At 46.8% G+C, this 16,494-nt stretch overlaps 1 protein-coding gene across 1 annotated transcript in view; it reads right to left on the bottom strand.

Annotated features, from left to right (window-relative positions):
* The window catches only part of LOC136951810 (histone-lysine N-methyltransferase MECOM-like), a 113,806-nt gene extending 98,621 nt beyond the window's left edge, over window positions 1–15,185 (bottom strand). Inside the window, exon 1 of the mRNA XM_067246418.1 lies at window positions 15,127–15,185. Coding sequence (XP_067102519.1) covers window positions 15,127–15,163 — 37 coding nt within the window. The 5' untranslated portion in view covers window positions 15,164–15,185. The remainder of the gene's footprint in view (window positions 1–15,126) is intronic.
* Window positions 15,186–16,494: the final 1,309 nt, after the last annotated feature.

Here is a 16,494-nt window from a genome sequence, read left to right as displayed (position 1 = left end):
TGGCAGAGATACCAGACAACACACTTTGCTTTGTGCGGAGCTCTCTGTGCATCCCTTTGAAATCAGGTTGCTTTTATATTCTTACATTTCATAGCGGAATGCAAATAAATCCTTCAATTTGAGACAAATATTCTTTAAAACATTCCCTTTGTTTTGCATGTCCAAGACCCTCTGGGAAGACATTACCTTTCTGCACAAGGCACGGCAAAATAAAATAACAAATCGGCAATCGGCTTGTATACCACTCCCAGGAGCCGAGACTGTGAATTACATCCCTCTCCGGGTCTAAACAGGCATCTAGAATCTCAGCGCCAGATTTATCTTATTTTCCCAACTTATTTTCATATCTATTTCCTTTTCTTTGGGAATTAGGCAGTAAATAAAGGCCCAGGACCTGGTGCAGAGTGAAATCAGATGGAATTGCCACATTAAAGCAGGCAGGCGAGGGCCAGACGGAGCCATCCTCCTGGATTTGGGTAAATTCAGCTGATGCAAAACAAGGAATTAATTTGAGTGTAGTGGCCTGCGTGCTGGGCTTGGAGCTCTGACAAAGATGAATGGCATCATTCCAAGCGAATGGTAATTTCACTTTTTGTGACACTGCTTTAGAGCAAAAGCGACTCTGGCCGTACAAAGCATTTGCAATCCCATTGAGAGCCCTCGGTACCTACCTATCAGACACCGCACATTGTTTACCAATCATCTGATATTGATTGGTTTCAGACTAAAGTTTGAAGATGAATTAGAGTGAGGGAAGGTTAAGTCCTAACCTTGAAAGATTTAGTGTCTATTGAGCCTCGTGGAGGAGTGTCCACGGCCGGCTCTCAGAAAAGAGAACTTTTACATTCAAAAGGAGGTGGAAGACACAAAACGTGTCACATTCAGCGAGTGAATCCACTGGAAGAAACGCAGAGGAACACCCAAAAAGCATAATCTTTATCCCCAGTTGATAGAAATGGTAATTGCATGTGTGGGATAATACTTTGAAGCCAAGGCCTCAGTCGACAGACCGCCTATTTAGGTTCAAATAGGGGCAACAAAACAGTCCTTCTCAACGCTTTTGTTCCTTTCTGCACTCTTTTAAATGTTTACTAAAAAGAACCTTCAAATCAACTCTCCATTTCCTTGCTCTTTCATGCATGGACGGATGGTGCAGTGTGAATAATTGATATCTACTGATAATGGTCGGGAATCGTTTTCTTTTTTTTTTACATAAATTATAATACAAAAAAATACAAAACATCACAGGACACAGGATTTCATCAAATGGATATTGTAAGAGATTTGCCTCAATAAAAGAATTACAAAAAAAATTGCCTACAGTAATTGTTCAACAGGTCGCAAAAAGAAATTCTCACTTAGAGATACTTGATAAACATACATTCAATAGAATATTTGTGTTTCCCTTCGGTCTGGTACTGCAACCTTCCGACCTCCATGTTTGACCAGAACGAGAAGCACCAAGCTAGCAGGCCCGCTTCCCAAGGGCCTCTTGTAGGCTACCATGACGCGGCAGGGGTGGGGGCTCCAAATGGACTGGAGGGCTGCACTTCACAGCTGGGCTACACCACTTAGTACCCCCCTACCCTCCTGCTTTGAGACCCTCCAGCCCACTCGACCCCCGACCCAGCAGAGCAGAGGCGAGAGCGGCGCTAGCTCAGCAAGATGCCGGGGTCAGAGGTCAAGCCTAGGGAGAAGGCACATGGACAGAAAGCCAGCAGAGGAGAGAAAGGAACACATTCCTCACGCGGAGAACCACTCAATTTAACCTTTTCTGGAAGGAAGTAAGACGTGTATGTTCTGATGAGGTGCCAACCAACCGCCTGTCACCTGCTCCTGACCACCTGCAGCCAGAGTCTGGTCAAGCACGACCACAAGTCATCTTCATAACGGCGCAGCATTTACACCTCCCCCGCAGTAGATCTCACTTAAAGACTGATGTTGACTTTGTATTGGGCTACACTACGTTCCAAACAGCAGAGAGACAGTGATGATCTGAGGGTTGAGGAGCTAGTGGATCTAAGTCTGGGTAGATGTTTAGCGGTATAAGAGCGTCTGCTAAATGACTAAATGTAGACGTTGCTTACCCCAGTCAGGTTTACCCTTTTAGACACAGAGGGCAGCAGGGCACAGAAACTGATAGCACCCCTTGATTGGGGAAAGCAAACTGCCATCCACAGGGTAACCAGCACACAGTCCCTCAGAATTAGAGGTCTGGTTGGGTCGTGCCAGCAATGCTAGGTATCATCACCAGAGCCACAACATCTTTAAACACAGAGGCTCTACAATTATCATATTGTGCCAAACATTTGGAATAGAATAGCTCATAAAAAATATAATTTAAAAAAAGGCATGGTCTCTCTTTGAATAAAACAAATCAGAAAGTACACTTCAAGTTTAATGTCTGGTTAGCTGGCCTTCGCATGAGTATATGAACACGGCAAAGAAACACACTGACACCCTGTAGTATAATACAGGGCAGCCTGCACACACACACACACACACCCCATGGCTTAACCCTCTCAGCGAGGCAAGCCCTCTGGCCCTCAATGCAGTCAGCACTTCAAGTTTTCCTTTCTCAACCAGGAGAGCACAAAGGGGGGGGGCCACATCAGCAGGCTCCAGCCCCCACACACACGGCTGAGCACGGACAACAGCCAGGTCCCTGAGCACATCCACACAATGTCTCCTGTCCCCTGTCCCCTGTCCCCCCAGGACCCTCCACCCCCACCACCACCCCCCTCCCCCACGCTCACACAGGGGTTGTCCTAGACGGGCAGAGCACCGCCTCTTCTGCAAGACTAGATAAATGACAAGTCTTTGGAGACGGGTGTTAAAGGAACGGGACAGAGGCAGGGAGAGAGAGAGAGAGAGAGACAGAGAGACAGAGAGAGAGAGAGAGAAAGATGGATGGAGAGAGAGAGATGGGAGGGTGAGAGACAGAGAGAGAGAGAGAGAGAGAGAGAGAGAGAGAGAGATGGATGGAGAGAGAGAGATGGGAGGGTGAGGGGTGGTGTGTTGGAGGGGGGGGGGGGGGGGGGGGTGGAGGGGGGGGCTGCAGCTGTCCCGCCAGCAGCAGGTTTCTCCCTTCAGTGAAAACACGCTTCATTACGTCCTCTCTCCCAGCAGCAGCCAGGGCCCTTTCAGCACAGATAAGCCTCTTAGACATCAAGTAGCGCTCAGCGCAGTGTTTGAGTGACAGCAGGAAGGTTTAGCCATTCAGCAGACAATGCTGCATTCTCCAGCTTTAATCTAGGAGGCGGACAATGATCTGTTTTTTAGGCCGCATCCCCTCTCTTTTCCCACAGCCGGAGGTGACTGGCGGGAGGAGGAGAGGCGACGGGTAGCTGGCTATCTCCACACGCCTCATGTTTCCTTCACAGCCCCGACTGAGGTGGGTGAGGAGGGAGCGGACAGGCATAGGGGGCAGGGTGTGTGTGTGTCTGTGTGTCTGTGTCTGTGTGTTTGCCTGGAGGGGACACAATCGGGCGGTGATGGTTCAGTGGAGCTATATGCAGGGGAGGCAGGTGAGCGGCTGGCTGATGGGACTCTGCTCCCAGCCTTATCTCATCCCACTGATGACAAACTGCATACGTGACCACTGCGTGGGACTCTCAGACCTACTGTTAACATAACTCTCTAGTGGAGAAGTTTGAGGAAACTCTGAATAGATAATGAATACAAGTTAATGAACACAGCTTTATAGAAAGATCTGAACAGAAAAGCTTGACATGTCAGACTTGTGGACAATGGAGGAAAGACATGATACAAAAGTGATGGATGCGATAGCGTCACTGTGTAAAAGTGCTGTAAGAACCTCAGCCGGATTATTTTAGAAGCGGCTCACACTCCAGGTTGTTTTGCTCTGTTCGGAGCATAAACACACACACCTCTTTTACAATAAACAGCTGCAGCTCTCTGGGAGCGCTGGCAGGTCCAGGCGAGGCTCTCACAGAGCGGGCCGAGGCTGACGGAAGCAGCTCCTTCTGGATGCATGACCATAAAATTCCCCAATGTTTGACTGAAGTGTCAATCACCAGGCTACATTTTACTTTACCTTTTACGTCAGTTCTGCCTTGTGTATGGTTCCTCACCGGTAATCCTATCTGTGTGGGGCTCAGTGCTGGAGTGACGTGCAGTGATGTCATGTTCTTACCATCATGGGAAGTTGATGTATTTTTAGACCCAATCGAAGAATGTGTTATTGGTCCCAGTAAAACACACAGTGTTCTGAGTCTGAATGTGCTGTGCTCTCAGCCAAAATCAAAGATTGTGTTTTCGTCCACAGTGGTAGATGTTGTGTTCCAAGCCCACATTAAGAAGCCTCCATACCTCTGAACGACTGCCCTTAAAACTCTCTCTCTCACACACACCCCTGCAGAAACCATAAACTGCAGCATGTAGCCAGTCCCTCGATACCCTCAGACTATCCTCCTCTCCTCCTCATCCCCCTCTTCTTCCCTGTACCTACAATACCACCGGGAGTCAGGTGGCTGAGCGGTTAGGGAATCGGGCTAGTAATCTGAAGGTTGCCAGTTCGATTCCCGGCCGTGCAGAATGACGTTGTGTCCTTGAGCAAGGCACTTCACCCTACTTGCCTCGGGGGAATGTCCCTGTACTTACTGTAAGTCGCTCTGGATAAGAGCGTCTGCTAAATGACTAAATGTAAATGTACCACTTCATCACAGATTTCCCCCAAACCTATACTCCACAAACCCCTACCTCTCCAGACACTAGAGGAACCACATGCCACTACCTGATTTCAGCCTGTATCACTGAGTAAGGCACAGACGTAGATGAATCACACAGAATGTAAAAACACACACCTGCTCCCAGTCTCTCTCTCGTCTCTCTCTCTCCTCTCTCTGTCTCTCTCTCTCACCCGTCTCGTCTTAGCTTCCCACTCTTTCCTGTCTGTCCTGAACTACAAGGGTGCGCTTTGAAAGCTTGCTTCTACCTCTCAAGGAGCAGATGGGGCCAGGAAACGAACTAAAAAGAAAATTAAAATGCTTTGGCTGTTGCTTTAATGATGTTATTTAGAGACGTTGTGTTTAACGTCAAGAAACGACAGCCCTGTACCTTGACAGCATGCTCTGGGGCCGGCCAATGAGAATGCTGCAAGTAGACCTGATCTTGGGATCACTCCCACCCCCCCTCCAGCCATCTTGATCTGGTTTACAAGTGGGGAAGGGGTAGAAGGGAGCGCAGTCTCTCTCTGATACCACCGTATAAAACACACTGAACGTTTTCACTAGAACTGGGTAATGAGGTCAACCCTTGACCTCTGGCTGATGTGTTCCATACCTCAGCATGTGGAATTGTGTGTGTGTGTGTGTGTGTGTGTGTGTGTGTGTGTGTGTGTGTGTGTGTGTGTGTGTGTATGTGTGTGTGTGTGTGTGTGTGTGTGTGTGTGTGTGTATGCAGCTGGTAGTTGACAGGGACATGACTAATGAAGTCTAAGGACTGAAATAATAAGCAGGAACAACACCAACACAAGAGAGAGAGAGGACGAAAGCTAACAGAAGCTAGGAGAGGGGAGAAGTTGGAGAAATCGGAGAGGCAAAGAGAGAAGGTAGAGATGGAGAGATGATGAGAGAGAGATGATGAGAGAGAGATGATGAGAGAGAGATGATGAGAGAGAGATGATGAGAGAGAGATGATGAGAGAGAGAGAGACAGAGAGAGACAGAGAGAGACAGAGTGAGAGAGAGAGAGAGAGAGAGAGAGAGAGAGAGAGAGAGAGAGAGAGAGAGAGAGAGAGAGAGAGAGAGAGAGAGAGAGAGAGAGAGAGAGAGAGTAAAACCCAACCAGCAGGAGAGAGTTACAGACATGGTGTTTCTGTGTGAGGAATCATAGAGGAAATCTCAATATGTCACAATTACCTTGTTAAGCAGCCACAAGGACCCAGCCATAGTAGCATGGATAGTGCCTTTTAAATCTCCAACAATAGGCAAGTGGCCATTGATAGTACACCATTACAATTTAATGACTAAAATCAATAGGGTAGACTGTCGATCATAAGATCCATTCTGAAGTGACGCGTCCTGGGACCTGAAACCTGTGCAGAGAGCCTACATCACATCGTACAGCTACAGTTAAACAGGACATGTCATTTTTTATCTCCATGTCTTTCTCCATTACCATCAACCACACCTACACATCAAATGACACTCTTCTACAGTCAGCAAGCCGCAGCATTAACTAAATCATCACACCCCTGATACTGAGGGAGGTCATGGTAGCATTATAAATCAAACCTGGATGTAATAATAATGGGAACAGATCGCTATCAGAGGGACGTTTCCGCGGTCCCCAGGATCCCCAGAGTCATCGTGCGTGTCTGTGGTCATATATCCTGTCCCTCAGAGCCTGCTGTAAGGTTGGGGTTAGGGTAAGGGTTAGGGTTCCACGCTCCCCTGGTCTGTACCTGAACCATACTGTACTAGACTTAGGCCTTCCGCCCACTCCCAACTGCCTCTTACCCAGCCCTGCAGACGCAGACCCTTCTCCCCCACCCTGAGCCGACACACCTCCTCTCCCCCTGACCAAGCTCCATGTTCCATCAGCCCCCAAGCTATAGGCCAGGCCAAATTATTACATTACTCCAGTTATTACATTAACACCAACAGTGAATGTCAATTGTGCCAACAGGGTCTGAGTAATGTCGTTTTCCCTCAAAGACAGATGCACCCCTCACCTGTTTAAACATTTACACCTCTGGCTGAAACACTCCTGGACTGAAACCCTCTCTTGCAACTGATCAAATCAAGACAAAGAAATTACTTTTATTGGAGGGACGATTGAATGTGAATGACCACAACAACAGTTTTAACACCCTGATCCATGCGGAATAGCCTTTGTACAGATTGAATTATCAAAGAAACATCAAATAACACAGGAAGACGTGCAGGAAATAAAAGCAGCTTCTGTGCAAAGTCCATCACTAGCACCAGTAGGATTTGGAAGAAAAAACAAGTTAAATCTGTTATAATACACAAAAAAAAAAACTTTAAAACACTTTGCTCAAGGTAACAATTATTCTCAGGGTAAGCAAAGCCTAGTCACTAGAGGCGATCCCTCTGTGCTGTTCACAGTGTGTCAGCTGGGCACTATCAGCCCACTGAACCAGGTTTGGAGGGTCTGAAGTGGGGAGAGAAACCATGGAAATAGGTCCTATAGATCTGAAGCCTGGTGGAGAAAAAAACGAAGAAAGAAGGCTGGTGGAAGTATGAGGGAGGGGGGGGGGGGGGGACTGAGAATGAAGCTTGAACCTGGGGGTCTCAAGCCGGGTGAGGGGGGAAGGCCCCGGCTTGAGCCTGGGCAGTCTGGCCTTATCACACACAGTCATGGAGACGGACAGCTACTTGGCATTGAGGGACATGATTCTGCCAAAGACAAATCCATAAAGACTGGAGGGGTGTAGAGTTCAACCTCCTAGCAATGAGTCATCATCACTCAAAGGTGTCCACCCAGGGCAGGGAAGAGGGGCACAGCTGAGAGGGGGGCCTGTTGATCTGCTGAGAGATAACGCAGGATAAACGAGCAGCTGGTTTGCAGAAGTCCTCAGGGAGACATCTATGTTGTTTTATCAGAGCCAAGGCCAAATCCTCGTCTGGGCCATTAGTTCATTGGTAAACATTCCGAAAAATTAAGAACATTGGGTGAAGAGGTGAAATAGACCTTAATTAGTGAAGTGTGGTAAAGACATGAATTCCTTTATAAATGGAGCAGCGCAAACATAACTGGATCTCCATGAGTGGGTCAGAACCAAGACTGGGTCTTACTGCTGGGCACCAAGGGGCACCAAGGGGCACCAATAAGATGGGTCCCACTGAAGCTGGGGCCTTTTCATAAACTAGCTTTTCAGTCACAAGTAGTGATTACACTGCACAGCTAGGACTGAGACCCACAGCATGACTTAAAAAGCCATGTTGGCATTTAATTTTCCAACTACACTCAATCAAACTATATTGTGATGAGTATATGTGTGTGCGTGTGTGTGATGGGGGCAGTATTTCACCGAGCACAACAGTGTGTGTGTGTGTGTGTGTGTGTGCAGCATCTAAGGATTATCTCAATCTCTCAGATCCTGACAGCCTGTTTGTCACCTCTCCAGAACTGACCTTCACTTTCATAACTACCTATTTCCTAGTACACCTCATCCCTCCCCTCGCTCTTCCCCCACAATCTCTCTCCCTCACTCATTCCTTCTCTCTAGTACCCACTGCAGCCTTTGTCATTGATCGTTGATGCGATTGGCTGCCCACATGCTCAGTAATGGCCTGTCTGCTTGCTCAGATTAAACTGTCAGTTGTCATGGATTGATGTGTGGGCAGAAGTGGACTGCACACCTGCACAGCACTGCCCTGTCATGCCCTGCTATACCTTGCCCTTACTTGGCCAACCAGACCAGGGCAGCAGGGCAATCAGGACACAGAGCAATGGGTCACCACCACCCCAACTCTCCAAGCTGCTTGAACAGGCAACTATGCCCAGCTGCAAAGAAACAGACAGGCAGACAGGCAGACAGACAGAAAAGAGAATATCTTAAGCTCAGTCTGTGTAATTATGGTTCAGAGTACATGGGTGCAGCTCCCCAGTGGAGACATGAGCCCGTCTGTGCCGAGACAGACCGAGTGTCCGGCCCACATGAGCCCGTCTGTGCCGAGACAGACCGAGTGTCCGGCCCACATGAGCCCGTCTGTGCCGAGACAGACCGAGTCTCCGGCCCACATGAGCCCGTCTGTACCGAGACAGACCGAGTCTCTGGCCCACATGTGCCCGTCTGTGCCGAGACAGATCGAGTCTCCGGCCCACATGAGCCCGTCTGTGCCGAGACAGACCGAGTCTCCGGCCCACAAGAGCCCGTCTGTGCCGAGACAGACCGAGTCTCCGGCCCACATGAGCCCGTCTGTGCAGAGACAGACCGAGTCTCCGGCCCACATGAGCCCGTCTGTGCAGAGACAGACCGAGTCTCTGGCCCACATGGCCCGTGTTATGCTTGGCCGTCCCTCTGTTAAGTGTCAGCACAGTATCTCTTTACACTGATGAATGGGAAGTTTCCAGTCCATTCCAAAAGCCTTCGGTCCCCCATTCAGACACTTCATCAAGGGGGGACGGTCAGGAAAACAAGGTCTCCTCCGCCCAGCATCCCTAAGGGACCATGGGTGCGGCGGGACAGGGGCTAAATTTAAACCCTGACCCTCAATGTGGGGAAAGCGGAGAGACGGGAAAAAGAGAAAGACAGAAAGAAAAGGACCATAAAAGAAAGAAAGTGAGAGAGAGGATTTGTGTGTGTGGGGGAGAGAGAGAGAGAGAGAGAGAGAGAGAGAGAGAGAGAGAGAGAGAGAGAGAGAGAGAGAGAGAGAGAGAGAGAGAGAGAGAGAGAGAGAGAGAGAGAGAGAGAGAGAGAGAGAGAGAGAGAGAGAGAGAGAGAGAGAGAGAGAGAGAGAGAGAGAGAGAGAGAGAGAGAGGAGACCGTGAGATGGAAAAAGAGGAAGAGAGAGCTATGAGGGAAAGAGAAAGGTCTGTGTGAAACAGAGATAAATCGATTAGCCTGTCCACTGACCCGCTGAACACAGGGGGCAGCGTGGCCCCAGCCTGCCACGGCCCTGACAGAGACGTCCAGGCCCAGTCCTGGGGGCCCCTGGCTGCCCCTGGCTGCCCCTGGCTGCTCGCTCAGTGGACTTGACTGGAACAAGTGAAATCCTCCTATCAGGCTAAGCCCTCAAGCAGAGACTGAACAACAAAGCTTTCCTCGTCGCATCGCTGCTCTCCCCGACTCCAAACAAGGGAAGAAAGATAGATAAGGGCTGGAGAAAGAGGGCCAGATTCAGACTGGTGTGTGCTCCTAAACTTAGACTGCAGTGTCTCTCCCGATTCTACTGCTCCCAGACCTGCACCTGCTCCAGATCCTGTTGTCATGACGCCCTCCGACTTCCTAACTGCCTCATTATCTCTCGACTTCCTGTGTGATGGAACTCTTGAGGTGCACACCTTTCATTCCCGTCTCATCAGGGAGGACATTGTCCCAGGTCACAGAGAGGGTCACCACTATGCTCTTCTGTGTGTTAAAACAATATTTCTGCAGGGTTGGGGATGCTAACCTTAATCAAAACAGGACATCCTGCGGTGAGCCGGCTCCTGTTCCCCCTCGCCCCACGGCAGCTTTGTTTTTGTGTTTGCTGAGGAGCCACAATCCCAGGAAGCACCGAGAGCTTCTCATCAAAGTGGGTAACAGGGGCCCTGGCCGCGGGATCATCGGAATGTGCGGCAGAAAGGAATCTCCACTGTCCTATTGTTCCACCCCTTCCTCTGTCTCATTGGGCCGCCTCACGTCCAGCCAGCTCGCAGGTATGGAGCACTAATCAGCGCAGCATTCCTTTCAACAGGCACATTCTTTCCACACTGCGACCCCCGCTGACCGACAACAAACACGCGGACATACACACACACACATACACACCCCTGCAGAACGAGGAAGTGATTCAGACACATCTTACGGGAACCAGAGGACCGCGGGTTCTAGTCCCTCACACCTGAGACAGGCGAGACGACCGAACGTTTACATCCCGCTCAGTCCGGACATCAACCACTGAACATGGACAAGACAGGTGCCATCAAAACCAATCAGGTCGATGTTCCAGAGGAACTTCGCCAAGAAGGCCCGGCTTTGATCTGTCCTGTCCTGGGGGGGAAAGGTCACAGCTTAATGAGGTTCCGTCTGAATAGTGAGACTTGGTGTGGCGGAGATGAAAGGTGTACAGGAGCCCCTGGCCACTCCCCCTCAGTCCTCCCTGGCCCAGCAACAAATGGGCATGACCTGATCTCCCTTTCCTCCCCTGAGTTAATCATGAACAACGGATACACACACGCCCTGACACTGCCCCACCCTCCCGCTCCGCAACACTGGAACACACTGTTATCACCAGCCTCACACACTGATTGTTGGATAATTCCTGTTTGTTGCATAGCAGCGTAAGGATAGAAAAGACTGCCAGGACAAACACACAGAATATTATCGCGGCCCCATAATGGACTGAAGTGTCCACCTCAACACGTCCGTTTGGTTATTACTCAGGGGGAGTGTGTGTGTGTGTGTGTGTGTGTGTGTGTGTGTGTGTGTGTGTGTGTGTGTGTGTGTGTGTGTGTGTGTGTGTGTGTGTGTGTGTGTGTGTGTGTGTGTGTGTGTGTGTGTGTGTTAGAATAACCAGGAGATCTGCTCTCCACTTGCTCCAGGAAACTGATTGAAGTGTGACATGACTGAAGTACTGGCAGCCACACCTTTCTTAGAGCAGCGAGGAGCGTAAACCTCATTGTGCTTCTGCTTTGGGGAAACAAGCAGCAATGTGTTGCAAAAACATAACATTTTACGTAAATACCGTCATTGGTTAACCTTTTAATGTACGTTTTCTAACCCTATACAGTTGTTCAGTAATAACTCATACGACATCCAGTACCAGAAATGTTACTCTGTCCACTACTCTCACATCCAATATACAATTAGGAATCTCTCTGTCCACTCCATGCCTGCCCTCTCACGCACTCCCACACAAACATAATCTACTGTATGAAAATATGCTTAGCTCACAAGTGCTGTGTGGATAATGACCTCAGCCTTGGCTGGACAGCAGGCCAGACTGAGGCCAGACTGCAGGCCTTTGTATGGACTCCCTATCTCTAACTCCCTGACCTGTCTGAAGAAAGCAGAAATGACTTCTTATTTAGAAGGGGTAAGGTTAGCTCATTGTTCTGTGTTGGTGCCGTTTCCCTGTGGTAAACACGCAGAGGTTCCCAGGCTTGACGAGTGCCCTCCCTTGGTGTTCCCACACTGTCTAAGTTGCAGCACCCACCCCCACCCCCCTCCCTGACCTTAACACTGCAGTGCCACATAGCAAAATATCACAATAACAAAGGCTTATTTTTCAAACACAGTTACAATGTAGCCATAAACTAAAAAAGTTAATTCGCCATCACTTATCAGGTCCTTTTATAGTGCACAGATAAAGCCAGAGATGGGAGCCCACTAGATTCAGGCTGGACACCAGGCCAGAGATGGGAGGCCCACTGGGCTGGACACCAGGCCAGAGATGGGAGGCCCACTGGGCTGGACACCAGGCACCAAAGCCCCTGTCATCCTTCAACAGTGTGACAGAATCACATAAACAAACCCTAACCTAGTCACCACAACTGTGTTAACAGCCAAATATGTGGTCATAGACTCAGTCATTAACACTAGAAACCTGATGAGAAGGCTGTGTGTCTGTGTGTGTGTGTGTGTGTGTGTGTGTGTGTGTGTGTGTGTGTGTGTGTGTGTCTTGTGTGTGTGTGTGTGTGTGTGTGTGTGTGTGTGTGTCTGTGTGTCTGTGTGTGTGTGTGTGCGTGTGTGTGCGTGTGTGTGCGTGTGTGTGCGTGTGCGTCTGTGTGTGCGTGTGTCTGTATATGTATGGGAGGGGGGGGCTCTTCCCAACGCAACACTGACAGTAGACACTCCAGCTTACAGGGGCGTTAATGGATGAGAGAGGTTGTATGAGAGTTGCTTTATACCCCAGGACCAACACACCTTACCATTAATACCTACTATAGACAGCCCACATACACATTATCAATTCTGAGATATATTTACAATCATTTCCATCTCAAAAATTACTTTCTTATTTCTCTAATACTAGTTAATTATTTCATTATTTACATGTCAAATACGTTGTTATCTATTTCTCAAATACAAACTTGATACACCAGACAAAATAACCGGTTGACAGTAACATAGGTCGCATTAGTGAAAACTTGGGTCGACTGAAACTGGGGGAGAAAAGGTCCCGTGACTGTGCAAATTATGTTAGATTGCTTACTTATGCACCTGAGGAACATATGTTTATTTTTTAAACAAGCGAAGGAAACATAAAAAGATTGCTGCGCCAGGACAGTGGAACTTTTCCGCCTCCTCTCACTTGAATGGCCCTATCCATTAACCTTTTATAAGCAGTCCTATGCACGGCTCTCTACGCAATGCGCTGTCTCCAAGCAGAATGCACTTATCATTCAAATCAGTGAGGAAAAATATTAAATACAAGTTACTTCCGTTATTTATAAGTTATAATCTAACCTACCTATACTGCGATTATATTTTCGCACTTTCTTTGGTACAACATGGTTACATACCAGTTTACACAGTTATGACAAGCACACATTGAAAACACGTGGTTTATGAGAAGTCTGTGGATTTTAATATTCAGTGATGTTCAGAAGTTCACACCAGAGCGCTTTAGAACATTTCTTTGACTCATGATTTAGAAATCTTCTTCTTACATCTTGAATAAAAAATACACCGCCCAAACTCTCCCCTCCCCTTTTTTAGATTGTAGGTATGGACTTCCAAAAATGCTTGAAAGAGCGGTCCAGATTTCTATGTGACACAACCAAACACCAGTTTAGAAAATAAACTCTCTCTCGCCCGCCTTCAATCTTGTTTGAATGTTTATGTGTGCGCAATGGTATCAAAAGTTCAAGTCCTAATATTGTCCACATCTGGGCCTTTTGGCTATAGGTTGCCAACCACACGGTCAACTTAGGCTACTCAAAATCGTGTCAACATAGTTTCGAAAGAATTAATAGCCTACAGTCCATTATTTTGGACTGATTTCACCGCTTGCGCCTATTTCTCCTTTTCTTTCTGCATGCGGATTTATACAGATAGACTATCTAAATAGCCTATCTTGCACAATATTAGGGAATTCTGACAACAAGGCTAGGCAACAACAAAAAGTGTTAACATGGTTGGGCTTTATGAACTTTGAAAACAGGCCTATAGCCTAGAAGCCTACAAATATATTAACAACAGGGGCTACAGTCCTTAAGACTGAGGTGTACTTAAGACAATAGCCTACTAGGCTACATCTGCCGGGAAAATTGTTTAGACATGCTGCGCTCATAACCGTTATAGCCTGCAGGGAAATCATCGCAAACCTGCCTGTGTAGACAATTACACTTTTAGGATGAAAACAATTAAAAATAATCCTAATTTAGGCTAAACATAGTTTTACGAAGTTTTGTTCAGCTGCCCTATTGCTTCGGGTTGTGTAGGCCTTGTAATTGGCTACGATAAAAAAAATAAAAAAACAATTCGAAACCAATCGAACGTAAGTTTCTCAGCAATCATGACGACTTTGATGATTAGCATCCCGTTTTTGCAAGGTCAAAATCAGCAGGCTACACACTTACACCACCCCAAAATAATCTATATAGGTTATGGGAAACACTCAAGAGAACAACTTGTAGGTTACCCTTCAGCTGAGCTATTTTAATAGCGTACCTAAAATTGATTTAAATTGATTTGATCAATGGCAAAATACGCTTAGCTGATCTTCAAAACATTAGCGTCACTTAAGGATTAGACTAATTACATTTATTAGCGTATTCATTTATTCAACATCTTTAAGAAACATTTAACATAGCCTGCGGTTCTGTACAACGACTAATAAAACGACGAAGATGAAAGTGTATTAGCCTACAACATAATAGCCTACAATGCACTGTATACAGAACATAAATGTGACACACCGCACGTACCCAGCAAGCAGTAATTTCAAAGTCCTTTATTGCCATTTCTGACAAACGCGCTATGGTACCTGTATATATTTTATTGTCAGTCCCTGCTTTAGCATCTTTCGTTCCCGTAGTCTGTATGAGCGAACCTGCCTTTTCAAAGTTGCTTCTGCAAATTACAGTGACCAGTCGAAGTGCGTGCTACCACAGCATAGACTAGACGGAGGATTGTCCAACGCTACAGCGCCCACTACATGCAACATAGTTTCGTTAGATAATAGTTCGGTATAAAGTTAAGCTCCGCCGTCCGCACAACTACTTTCAAAGTTAGACGACTAACAAGGACAATTTAATTTTTGTTATACTTTTTTGAACGGACCGGGTTGTCAGCTTCAATATGCAAACCCTGAACCAACACGTCCTTTTAACTCATCGCAAGTGTACATTTCAATTGATATAAATGGCAACTGTAGGCTATATTGCTATACTGTTTCTAGATGCAAACGCACTGCTACCTGCGGTATAAAATACACACGTACAAGATGGCAGTTTCAAAAGGCAAAGAAAGGGATTTTGCACCTACTCGTGGCCAGTTTCCGTGCCCTGCCCTTGGACCTCATGATGCTAGTCTTTCGGCGTGGGTTTGTTTGATTTTTGCTTGGATGTTTTCCTCGTTTTTCTTTTTTCTGTGTCCTTTTCTCTGTGTTTCTCAATCCAGACTCGCTATCTCTCCAGCATTGTCAGTTTGGACACCTTCGCACATGCGCATAGCGAAACTGCCACCACCGCCAAAAAGTTTGGAACGATTTATCACTTGATATTAGCCTACTGGTCTTGTCAGACTGCACTTTCACATAGATCCCTTCATGTCAGATCTTCAAAGATTACTGGCTCAAGAAAGGAGTCGTCACGGTCCTTACCTTCGGAGAGACGCAAACTTAAATTAAAATGAACAATTCTAGGACTTTTACAATGCTACATTTCGTATTGAAATGTAGTTACGTGTAAAATTCTATTGTAAGCTTATGAGCAATGTTGTGCTTGCTTTTTTCTATTTGAGAGACCTCCCGAATTGAAATAATTGATAACTGTACCCCTCCACCCCCTTTCACATAGCCTGCACACGCGCGCGCGCACACACACTCACAGTCTACTAGAGCGCTCGGGACTAACAGTGCTAAGGCTTTTCAGATGCTGGTGGCAATTATATGAGAATTATTTTTATATCGGCCCTTGTGCTTTGTTTCCAGCACCGGACTGGCCTAGACACAGAAATCACGTGTTATAAAATGTTGGGTTAAAGCCCACTGGAATATAGCCTAAGTGTCACAATTCTCAAATTGATAGGTTACAGTAGGCTACTAACAATTTAAATAATATAAATCTTTTTAATTTATAGTCCTACACAACAGCATTGCGTATAAGAGTCTAAATCCTTATTTTTATGTTTTCATTTCAAATGACACCTTCTCAAAACGTTGCTTGACTTTTATCGGCAAGAAGTGTGTCGGACTGTCAATGAATTGAAACAATATAATTAAGTTAATTGCTCATTAATTAGATTTGCATGAGGTAATGCTGACCTACGACGTGAACCCTTTAATGAACTTTGTGAACTCAATTTATCGATTCCAAATGATCATCGAAATGAGACATTGAGACTTTAATGAATACATAAGTTACCTTCCCATTTAATTTACCAAGTCAAGGCAGGTTGTTAGTTTATTGTAGTTTACCTTAGCCTACCTCGAAAGTAGGCTAATGACAAAATGTTACCATGTAGAGGGCCCTGCCTGCACTGAGGTAGCACGCGAAGCAGAAAAGCTACATTTCGGATCTACAGCTGAAGGAAGCGCGCTCAATTAAGTTAAATGGGAACAGAAATGTATTGTTTGAATGGTACGAGATCACTTTCAAATCCATAAACTACTATAATTTGATACCTTGGTGA

The sequence above is a fragment of the Osmerus mordax genome, chromosome 11 (genome assembly GCF_038355195.1).
Source record: "Osmerus mordax isolate fOsmMor3 chromosome 11, fOsmMor3.pri, whole genome shotgun sequence".
NCBI classification, from domain to species: domain Eukaryota; kingdom Metazoa; phylum Chordata; class Actinopteri; order Osmeriformes; family Osmeridae; genus Osmerus; species Osmerus mordax.
This window is presented reverse-complemented; position numbering and strand designations above follow the sequence as displayed.